Here is an 11,346-nt window from a genome sequence, read left to right as displayed (position 1 = left end):
GGAGGAAGCAGGTGAAAAAATAGAAGTGTGCTGAACTTTCAACCGAGGAGCAGACTTGTTGACTGAAGTTGTGTCCTGGGGTCAGCCTTCACTCAGCACAAACTTTCAAGATGAGCCAGCATGTGCGAGATGCCCCTTGGGGATGGCGTCCAGCCTCCTTTGAAGCTTCTGCTCCATGCTGTGCTGTTTTCTTTTCTGCCATTGCCGCTGGCTTCCTGCTTGGGGTGACCCTTGGGCTCTTGCACATCAACGATGCACACTTGCAAAACACCTTTCTTACTTTAACTACAGAAGGATTGGAGGCAATGAAGGCTTATGATCCATACTCACCAACACATTACTTTCACACTCTGGAATGTGCACTCTAACAAAAAACCAATGGTAATGTCATAGGTATGTGACTCTCTCTTAGATACTGAGGTTTTAAAATGCAATTTGTCAGTATGACGAGCACATTCTTGATCAAGGGCCAATGGTAACATGCTTAACAATTACAAAGTCAAATAGACTAATAAATAGAGGGCCAGCTGACATAACATAGTGTCTAAGATGAAAGACAAGACTAAAAGATGGTGGATATGTTCCACATTCCTTAACACCAAGGGCCACATGTAAGAGAAGAACTTTATTCTGCTACAAAGCCACAGCTCTGACCTCCAAACACATATCGCTGAGTCGACACCACCCGTTTTCATTTACATTTGTAACACAAACTGTTGCCATACAAAAGTACACAATATAAATGAGGACAGTCTCTTTAATCTAATTCTTGGCATGGACTTCATACAAATGTGGCATTCACGGCATTTAATATCAAAGCCCAATTTAAACAACTGTCCTTTGCTGCTGCTCTAACTTGCGTTTCAGCATGTTGTAGTTTTCCTTGGTCCCTGGAGCACTGGGATCCAGTTTTAAAGCAAGCTCATAATGCCTCTTAGCCAAGTCCAGCTTCCCCCAGCGGTGGTACAGAACAGCTGCAACAGCACAAAACACACGGTCCCTTAATACTAGAAACATTACAATAATCCATCATTAGCCTCCTTTAAGTCTGGACAACTGATCAGTGGTATCCAGCTTTGTTCATCGATTTATGCCAGTAGCAAACAGAACAAACAAAGGGGGAAAAAAGACTTCTAAAGACAATATCGTGCAGAGATGAACCCTGATACATTTCTACAGAAATGAAAAACCTACCAAGATTGCCATGGCAACTGGCAGCATTGGGATTGATCTTCAGTGCATTTAGAAAGAAACCTTCCGACTCCTAAAGAGAAAATGAACTTGCAGTAATGGTATGTTTGCCACAGCTAGTTATAAGTGAAAGTCTTTGAACAAGTAAGATGACATTTATTTTTCTTTATTATGAAACGGTTTGATGGCTGTCCTTGCTCTAACTGCACACTCAGTATAAGAGAAAAATAAAGCAGTTAGGAAAACATACCTTGTATTTCTGCTGCTTCCCCAGCACATTGGCTAACGAAAACATGATTGTGTGGTCTTTAGGTAGTATCTTCAAAGCTTCTTTTCCTATCATCTCTGCTTGAGCCAAATTGCCTACAATCAAACAGAGAAAATAACTAGGCAGAATTAATTAAGAGACATCAAACACACTTATCAGGCCATACCACAACTATCTTAAATATTAATACGGCCTTGTTTCAGTGACTGTTTAATAAAAGTTCAATAAAGATTCACGATTTGATGATTTGGGGTATTACTTTAAAAATGTGCTGACAGTGAAAAAATACTCTACTAGTGCTACCTAAACAGGAGCCCTACATTTGTCAGTAATGTCCAGACGAGTTTTTCCCCTCCAACTGGTTTAGTTTTCTAATTAGGTTTCAACACAAGGGCTACTGACTTATTGATCTGGATGTCAAAACTCGCTTTGACCACCGAGTCAAAAGAGTCACAGTTCCCATCATACTGGCTGCCCCTTAACTAATTCATGAGCAGCAGAGATTCTCCTCCGCCACAGGAGCCTGAACATGACTCATGGTTTGCACTCGGGCGTGTCAATCCACTTCCAGTGTTTTGGTAGTTTATGTTGTGGGACCTTGAGATAAGATGAGGCTGAAAAATGCAGAGGAAAAGGTTCTCAGTGCCAGGATTTGTTTTGTTTTGTTTTTTTTTCTTTTTTTGGCAGGGAAATGTGAACAAGAGAGCCAAAGCACTCTGGTGGGTATCAACCTGGCTGGCAGAAGTGTGTGCTTAAAAGGGTTCTGTTTGAAAAGCAGGCCATTCTCCACACACCCGAGTTAGACTGGCTTTAAAACAGTCCACAAACATTTCATACATAAATTTCAAGCCCTGATGATTTCTGCCATTCCAGTATAACCATGTACAGTGCTTATTACGTCTGGGTATCATTTACTTTTATGACTATGATTCCGATACCAAATTTCTTCATACAATTATCTGTCAATATATTATGTACTGTGCATACACATTACACATACATACAAACTAACAAAAAACTACAAGAATACAAGTGGAGAATGTTAATGATATTACTGGGCTACATAAGAGCACTAGAGAATAGCTACTTGAGTTAACCACCTGGCTTGTTATCAGATAAGGAGCAAAAATAAAGAAGAAAAACTAATTGGTTTAAAGGGTGGACTAATTATATGAGAGGGCCCCATGTGTCTGAGTGCACCTGACGCTCAGCATCTGTAGAATGGAGCTTCACACCTCACACACTAAGGAGGAGGGAGAAAAAAGTGAATGATTTGATTTGGGATCATTTTCTTTCCCACTGTGGGGTCAAAGGTATTTCTAATAAGAACATTCACTCAGGTTACACATATGATACTCTCCATCCACAACAACTTGACACCGCTTGACTGCTTTACATTAAACAGTGAAACAACAATATCTGTGGAGCAATAACCATGTATACAATTATCTAAAAATAATAATTGTTCCAAATGAAGTAGTGTTCTTATAATGAAGATCACATTTCATGGCAAAAGCATAATTAATCTAATATTCCATTTCACATGAATCCACACACCACATGTAAGATACAGGCCTGGATGTTCGTCATTGTTATGCATGTGTAAAAACAAGGCGTAATTATATATTCTTGGTATTTTTGTGATTCTCAGTGCTGGCAGAGAACAGTGCATTTGTACAGAGCATGGGGGTTAGAATGAATACATTATGGAGAAGTATAATTAGGTGACATCCATTCAGATTTAACCCCTCTCATTACCTTTTAAAAAAAAAAAAAAAAAAAAAAAAAACAACTGTGTGCTGGTGAGTAATGATATATGATTAGAGTTCACCTAAAGATTTTACATGTGCGTTCAATATATATTTCCATGCCTCTTTATAATTTATCACTAGGTATTTATCACTTGGTATCTCATTAATATTTGTGTCACTATTAGGCAATAGACTGAAGAGGCACTTTGGTCCCTCAGTTGGTTATTAAATGTTATAAATGGTTATAAAACTACTTTAAACAAACATAGTGACAACTTAGCAATCTTTCTGTTTGATCCTTACCAGTGTTATCCAATAGTATAACCATGTTATTCCATGCCAGGCTGTGATCAGGCTTCAACATGGTGGCATTCCTCCAGGCATTCAGAGCATCCACGTGGCGATTCTGATCTGCATACTGTATTTTTTTTTATTTTTTTTTTTATTAAAAACAGTTCAGATTTAACCAATTCAGTTTATTAAAACTTTATCATCACAATCCTAGATCTAACCAAGTGGTTGTTTACAAAGGTGATATACTCCTGAATACTATTATAACAAGAGGACTAAATTCAGTTACTGGTTTTTGTCTCCCTTTAATAATAATTTAAAAAAAAAAAAAAACACTGCAAAATCACAACACTCACCAGTCGCCCCAAATTGTAGTAGCAATCTGGATACTTCTTCCTGAATTTAATAGCATTCCAGTAGCTTTTCTCTGCCTCTTCAAACTTCTTTAGACTGTTCTGCACAATACCCAAATTCATCCAAGCAGCAGCAAAATCAGGCCTCCAGGAAGTAAAGATGATGTAAAGGTAAATGTATAATCAAACATTATCACCATTTTCAGATAAATTACTGCATTTTGGATTACATTAGTCTTCTGTTCACATACTGGATGAGAACAGCTGTAGACAGCATGTCTTCTGCCTCCTGTAGTTCGTTCCTCTCTTTCAGTATGTTTCCCAGATTGTTCATGGCATGGACATATTTTGGGTGCAACCTATAGGAAATAATGTAAATACTGTATTACATAGAGAGGTATATAGATAGTATGTTAGCTGAACATTTGTGTTTATCACTTTTTATTAGCAACATCAGCACTTTTTCCATTTAAAGTGCTGAATGTTACAAAGGCCACGTTTGCTGGCTACACTAATAAAATACATTTCTCAGCACGTACCTCACAGCTTCCCTGTAGTACTTGATTGCAGCACTCTGGTTGCCTCGGTCAGCGAGGTTTTTGCCAACATTATAATGAACCTGCAGAAGGAAGGAGGAGAGCCAGAAAAGGTCATCAGCTTTACTACTCAGACACTGTTGTGTTTCAGACAATTTAACTTTTTTTTTTTTTTTTTTTTTTTTTAAATAATCCCAAGTAAAAATACATGCACCACATTCGATGGCAAAACCCAGCACTCTTCCTTTGTATATTAGAGAATGATGTATGAAAGAAAGACATGAACCAGAGAGAAAAGCCTTGAACATGGCCTTACCTTAGCGTTGAGCGGGCAGACAGACAAGGCACTGGTGAAGAGGCTCTGCTCAGACCTCCACTGCTGACTGCGCAAGGCGCAGCGTGCCACATTGACACCCAGCAGGGCCAACATGGCCGCCCGCAGCAGCTTCTGCAGGTGGGTGTTAGGGATGGATCAGACAAGCACATTAAAAAAAAGCACATTAAACAGGACTGTATGGTGCCAAGAGCCTGAACTAAAAGCAACATTAGTTACAATGAAGTATGGCCTGAGGGTGGAGATTAGGAAGGAGGCGAGAGAAATGTCACAAGCCAGGATGCCTACCTTGGGTCTCCTCCAGCGGCAACAGCAGTAACCCACTGCGTAGGCCAGGATGAGGCAGTAACCAGCAGTGGAGAGATACAGTACCCGCTCAGCTATCACAAAGCCAACACGGAAGAACAGATTACTGGCTGGCAGGAAGGGGATGACCAGCAGCACCAAACCAAATGTCAGAGTCCTGACAACAAACACAGATACAGATGTCATCTTATGATCAGGCTGCCCAAATACTACTGTTCAGCTGTCTGAATGAGCCATTTTATGGTGCATCAATTTTAAAGAAGCACATTTCCATTGTGTTTAGTAGGGCTAAGCCAAGGCAACGAGTTATCTTGGTGTTTTACAGCTCACCTGAGGGGAAACATTTTGATCAATAATTCAGGAAAGCAATTTTATGTATTCTTCATGTTGTCTCTCTCTAGCTACTTTGAACTACCATACAAATAATACCGTAAAGCATGCTCTTTGCACTAGAGAGTAGTTTAGGCTTATTTAACACAGAGTAGGCACTTAATAAATATTTCACAAACTGTTGAGTGAAATGGACACAATATGTTAGAGCTATCTAAGCTCAAATACCCATACCCCCCGACAATCCATTTAACCAAAGCATGTGTAGTAGAAGCTCAAGCTGCATTTCTACCCACTGTGTGAGTGGAAAATGCTGTTTAGAGATTGTGCGATTCTCACCTTCTCTCGCTGCTGTCTGGGGAGCACAGAGCTTGCCTTATCAAGCCAATCAAGCAGGCCCACAGCAGCAGCAGACAGACGATTCTCCAGTCACCGGCTGATTTAATAAGAGGTACACAGCCCATTGACCAATCAAAACACAGCCACCAGGGACACAGCAGCAGCCATGCATTCAAGGAGTAGTAGTAATTATAGTTCACAATCTGCCAATCAAAGAGAACAGGAGGTGTTCAACATCAAAGGTACAGCAAACGAGAGGAACATAAAAAAAAAAGATCTGTCAAGACACTGTGCTAGAGAGATAAAACAAATGACAATTCAGTACAAGGTTCAGGCAGAGAAGAGGGCGGTAACTGTGACAATAATGATACAAATAATCTACTGGAATGAAATCCAGTACATGCACACTACAAAGAGCTGTACCAAGACATTATTTACGACCTGGTTCTAAATAAATTTTTTAAAATGATAAAACCAAAACATATATTCAATTCAATTCAATTTTATTTATATATATCAAGATTAACAAAAAACATCTTACCCTAAAAAAAACATTATCAGCAAAGGAAGCTGGGTTGTCGACTTCAGTGAAGGCTGGGGGCCCTGTACCCATAATTCTCCATCTTGCAAATAAAAGCAAGGAGCCCCCCAAAAGCAGCAGGACCAGTCTGACCAGCAGTCCACTTCTGACCTTCTCAATAACCTGAACAGAAGTTGGGAATAAAAAAATAAAAAAATAAAAAAAAAACAATAAATCCAGACAGCTTTTATGCTATCACCATCTAAAAGTCTGTGTGTTCTGTGTGAGAAGGATACTGACAACTGCAGCTTTCTTTGCCACTAGAAGTCTGCGAGTCAGGTCATAGATATTCACGTTGCAGATCACGAGGACATCAAACGAAGCATTCACTCCCTAAGAAAAAAAAAAAAGATGCCAGATACTCTGCTTTTATACTTCTTTATATATTGTATAAAATAAACATGTACGTATAATTGCATGGATGTTCATATACATACCAAAACTGTAATTCCTTGCTCTTTACATAGCATAGCCACACCACAGAGCAGAAGGCTGACCATTATCCATGACACTGAGAATTTTTCGGGCTTGTCACCAGCTAAACAGAGACAGAGAAAAATACAGTTACCATAATACTTTACATTACAGAACAGAGTGGAAAAGCAAATAAATCAGCAGTGTCTCCATTATTTCACTCACCCTGAAATGCTTTGCAGTACGAAAGGAATGAGAGTTGGAAAAACAGGGCACACAAGAGGTCTGCCCGACCCACAATGCCAGCCACCTATAGCAAACACAGAGGGCAGCATCACAAATTAAAGAGACTTTAAAAAGATAATACTAGCTGTTTAAGAAACAGTCTTTGTTTGAGAACATTCTGTGGTTCATTATATAAAGCAAACAGCCATTTAACTAGGGATAAATGCTTTGCAAAAGGGCAGTAATTTCAGCAGTAGCCAAACATTTTACAACCAGCCAAATTGGCTTTTGTTTGTACAGTGGTTAAAACTTCCGCTGCCCTCTGGCCTGTGAAATTGCTTGCATTTCTGGAGGTGCCAAGTTAATGACGAAGGCAGGAGGCCACCTCATTAGAGATTTGCGGTTGGCCCTGGCTGGAGTCCTGGGGCAATGGCTGCATATCCTTTGATAAATCCAGTAGGCCAAAGTCAGTGGTCTTTCTGAAGCTCCCCCACCGGGTCCTACACTAGCCTCTCTGTACCTGATTAAAGAAGCCAGTCAGTGGAGTAGCCCATGCCTCAATGTCCAGTTCACTATCTGATACATCTTTGGCAGGTTAAAGCAGCTACTGTGTGCAGCCATTAACAGAGCTGATGGGCTCCAAAACACACCTTAGAAATGCACACCAACTGAGCGGGGCTTTTTAATGTATGTTTTATACATTATAGTGTCCAGGCAGCAGTGCAATTGTAGTGTGTTTGTTTACTGGAAGAGCTGGCATGCTGAGTCACGTCTTCTTCTCTACTTACACTTTCTGTGTGAACCGGGTGTGCAGCAAAAAACAGCGCAGCCAAGACAGATGCCTTCGGAAGATGTGCAAGTCTTTTAGCTTTCCCATCACAGGCCAAACCAGCAATTAATATTGCAAAGACATCAATCATTAATGCAGAGATAACACAGTGGAGGCCGATATTGAGCACATGGAAGCCCACCGGATGCAGCCCACCAGCCAAGAGGTAGTTAAGCCTGCAGACAACACAGTCATGTCAATACAGCATCAAGTCCACTACAGTGTGATAAACACAGAGCTTCATTCTGATCAAACTTTAGCCCTTCCATTATCATGTGACACACTTCAAGGTGCAAGCCTTTCTGCAAGTCTGCAATATGGCTGCTTTTTGAGCAACATGTTAAGTTTGTCTTTGTGTCCAAGTCAAAAATCACACAAGCAAAATTAAACAGAGACAGCAACTAAGTAATAAACAAATAAAATAAATAAAATGTATGCTCAGTATGTGTTTCCATCATCTTTTTTTCTGTTCAGTGGTTAACTCAGTGGGACACTATAACAATTAACTCACTTAATTTAAAAGGATCTAAAACTCTGTGTAGCTTTACTTATTCCAAATTAGCATCTGCATTTTTTGAGAGTACAATAGTATCATATGTATAATTTTATAACATGATAACCCTGATCAATTCAGAAGAATCATGGAAATTTCTGTGCATTGCTAAATGATTATTATGAGACATAACACACATACCTGTGTTCTTTTGTTATTTGTCTATGATTCTTCAGGATTACTGTTTAACTTGTAAGATAAGCAAAGGGACTGAAACAACACCATGTTATAATGCTCGCTGCTTCATCACTATCATATTAGTATAAGTAGAGAAGAGTTCATATACACCATGTCCATATCTATGCAAATCCTTTGTTGGCTTTGTCCATATGAACCTTACACAAGCTGCATAAGGGAACAGTCAAATGAGCCATTATCTATAACATATGCAAAATAGTGTCAGCCTCATTAACAGCATGGGACAAGACCCAGACTAAATAACCCCTGTATAGAAATTCATTGAGCTGAGTTCAAATGGCAAAGCCAATACAGAAATTAGCAGAAATTTACATGAGAAAAGACAATATATGCAGCATCCCAATTTAATACCAATTATTGCTTCTTCCATGAAGGAAGTACTTGAGGCCACCTCTTCTGATTTCCTACTGAGAATAAAATTGCACTTCCAACCATTCATCTTTAAATTATGCAAGGTCATTTAAAACTATTTCATATAAGCAGGCTAGCCTGTAATGTTATGTTAATGATCAGGTCACTCAATGTCAATGCCATGTTGAGGAAGGAGTTACAAGCCTTCAGATTCCCCTGCAGAGGAGATGGGCAGGTGAGTTTACCTAAAGGTGAGAACAGTCAGCGGCCGGTAGGATTTGTGGCTGGAGTTGCTGCTCAAGTTGCTACCCCAGAAGTCATTTTTCCAGATGTTACTCAGAGGAGTGGCTGGGTTTAGATCCTGGAAATCAGTTCAAATGATACACTGGTTTGTCACAAACACCGTGCACAATCCATGCAGAAAATGCAAAGAGAGACATACAGATCTGCTTGTCTGAAATAAATTCTCTGAAATCAACAAGCCTACTTTCTGTTTCCCAGTTCAACAAATAATAAATAGATTTTTGTTTGCTGGATATGACACCTCTTAATTGTGCTTGAACTTGTCTGTTTAGCCAAGACAAGTCAAGTTCAAGAACAACTGACAAGCACAATTGTGCATTCAAGTATAATGCTCAGACAATACCTTGTTATTGATTATAGCTTCTGAATCATCAAAGACAAAGTCTCCATCGTAGCTGTTTATGAAGCAAATCAGGGCCACTGAGGCCACTAGCAGGCGGGACTGTAGAGCTTGGATCTTTGGCCAGGGGATGTGTTGATCCCAATGCGGTTCACACAGCGCCATTGTGCCTGCCACTGCTGCTCCCACTGTCTCGCCATCTACTTACTGCACACACTGAACACACAGGAACCAACTCTCACAAACTTTACATGGAGTTGTTGTATAGATATTTAGATTTAAATATACTGTCACATCAAAGTTTACAAAGCTTATGCAGCAATGAATCCTAAAACACATCAAATATGCTTATATTGAAATATTTCGTATACTGATTCTGGTGCTTATTTCTTAATCTGTGCTGTATTTTTGTTATTCCTGTGAGAAGTCTGCGGTTGTGTGTCATGCTGACATCACAGCGGGATATTGGTAGCACAGTTATACCGGCCTTTAATAGGAGAAAAAACTGCAATGATCTCTAACATAAGTTTAAAAAAAAAAAAAGGAAAAAAAAAGATGGCACAATATCACTTTTTCTTTTCCAATACCAATATTGAAATCTTGAGTATCATCTGATACCAATACCCATCCGCTATGGTTTTCTTTAAAACTACTAAGCTTTAAAATGGTTAAACTCTTTCACACAAATATCACTTAGACAATATAGTAAATATTATAAAATATAAATATTATCAAGTCTCTTTTGTATGTCAACTTTTCCAGCCTACATCCAGACACAAACTTTCTTCCCCAGATCCAATTCCAATCTTTGCTATTTGTTACAGGATCTAACATCTGATATGTCTTCTCTGATATCCGATCAACTTTTTTAAAATTTTATTTGGCTAGTATCCGCCTGATATTGATAATGGGCCATCTCTAATTTCATCCTACAATAAATAGGCCTATTTTGCACAAATGAAGATCACATACTGATTAGAAATACTGATATGCAAGTCATTCATGGTGGAACAAAGCTGGGAAAAGTAAATAGAAAAGAATAATGTAGTGTAAATAAAATACAGTATATAAAGTAAATAAATTGTAGAATTGTATCTTTAACTGTACAAGGATGATGTAAGAATTGTGGTACATAGCACTGAGTGGTGCTATATGAAGATAGCAGTAATATTGTATATGTATAGTAGGATATGTAAAGTGTTAGGTGTACAGGAGTGCAGTCTGTACAGTACTCTAGATGAAGGTAATGTATTGTACTCTAGATGAAGGTAATGTGCAGGTATTGTGGAAGATGGAGTATTTAGCAGTGTATGTTGCAGTATGTGGTTTGTGAGAGACACGCCTACCTCTCCATGTCACAGCACAGCTGTGTGGAACAGCGCACAGGCAAGAGCTCGCGCTACACACCCAGGTCACGTGTTTGCAACAGCGGCTAACAGTGTGTTAGCTGTAAACAAATATCACAGCACAACTCACTCCCATAACGCTTCACAGAAAGGACATTAAGCTTAATGTTACTGTAAACGTGCCTGCAATGGCATGAACTAAGCTTCTCTAAACGAGCGCATCACATTTTATCAGACAAAGGTATAAAAACACATAACACAAAACACAACACAACACACTGCCAGCCCGCGGTGACTGACCGCTTTTACGCGTAAAAATTCAGCTACACAACCGTTCGTATGCAGAGCAGACGCGTGGCTAAACGCTAGCAAATGCGTCCATGTCTGAGGCTGAATTCAATCCTACCTCCCATTCAGTGCACTCGATAGGGTGTATACGTCATGAATCTCTCACCCTTTTAGTGCACTTACGTAGGAAGCGCCGAACCATTTGAGATTCCGCCTGGTC

The 11,346-nt window shown here is 39.4% G+C and overlaps 1 protein-coding gene across 1 annotated transcript; it reads right to left on the bottom strand.

Annotated features, from left to right (window-relative positions):
• Positions 1-606: 606 nt before the first annotated feature.
• On the bottom strand, positions 607-11,232 carry tmtc4 (transmembrane O-mannosyltransferase targeting cadherins 4). Its single transcript, XM_026946667.3, has 18 exons — positions 10,839-11,232; positions 9,496-9,708; positions 9,095-9,210; positions 7,707-7,923; positions 6,919-7,003; positions 6,717-6,817; positions 6,520-6,612; positions 6,241-6,402; positions 5,700-5,902; positions 5,013-5,187; positions 4,707-4,838; positions 4,394-4,473; positions 4,106-4,213; positions 3,858-3,999; positions 3,514-3,628; positions 1,442-1,554; positions 1,195-1,264; positions 607-974 (listed from the first exon to the last, which is right to left on the bottom strand). Exons 2-18 carry the CDS (start codon positions 9,655-9,657, stop codon positions 826-828), a joined length of 2,223 nt encoding a protein of 740 aa, XP_026802468.2. The 5' UTR covers positions 9,658-9,708; positions 10,839-11,232; the 3' UTR covers positions 607-825.
• Positions 11,233-11,346: the final 114 nt, after the last annotated feature.

Source organism: Pangasianodon hypophthalmus, chromosome 5, assembly GCF_027358585.1.
Source record: "Pangasianodon hypophthalmus isolate fPanHyp1 chromosome 5, fPanHyp1.pri, whole genome shotgun sequence".
In the NCBI taxonomy this organism is placed as follows: Eukaryota; Metazoa; Chordata; class Actinopteri; order Siluriformes; family Pangasiidae; genus Pangasianodon; species Pangasianodon hypophthalmus.
The sequence above is the reverse complement of the archived record's forward strand: the minus strand, read 5'-3'. Positions and strand labels throughout refer to the sequence as shown.

Coding starts and splice junctions, on each gene's coding strand:
- tmtc4 (XM_026946667.3), bottom strand. CDS start 9,657: ATGGCGCTGTGTGAACCGCATTGGGATCAACACATCCCCTGGCCAAAG. Junction 1,555..3,513: donor TATACTATTGGATAACACTG/GTAAGGATCAAA, acceptor GTTTGATTGTAG/GCAATTTGGCTCAAGCAGAG. Junction 1,265..1,441: donor GGAAGCAGCAGAAATACAAG/GTATGTTTTCCT, acceptor TTTTCTCTTTAG/GAGTCGGAAGGTTTCTTTCT.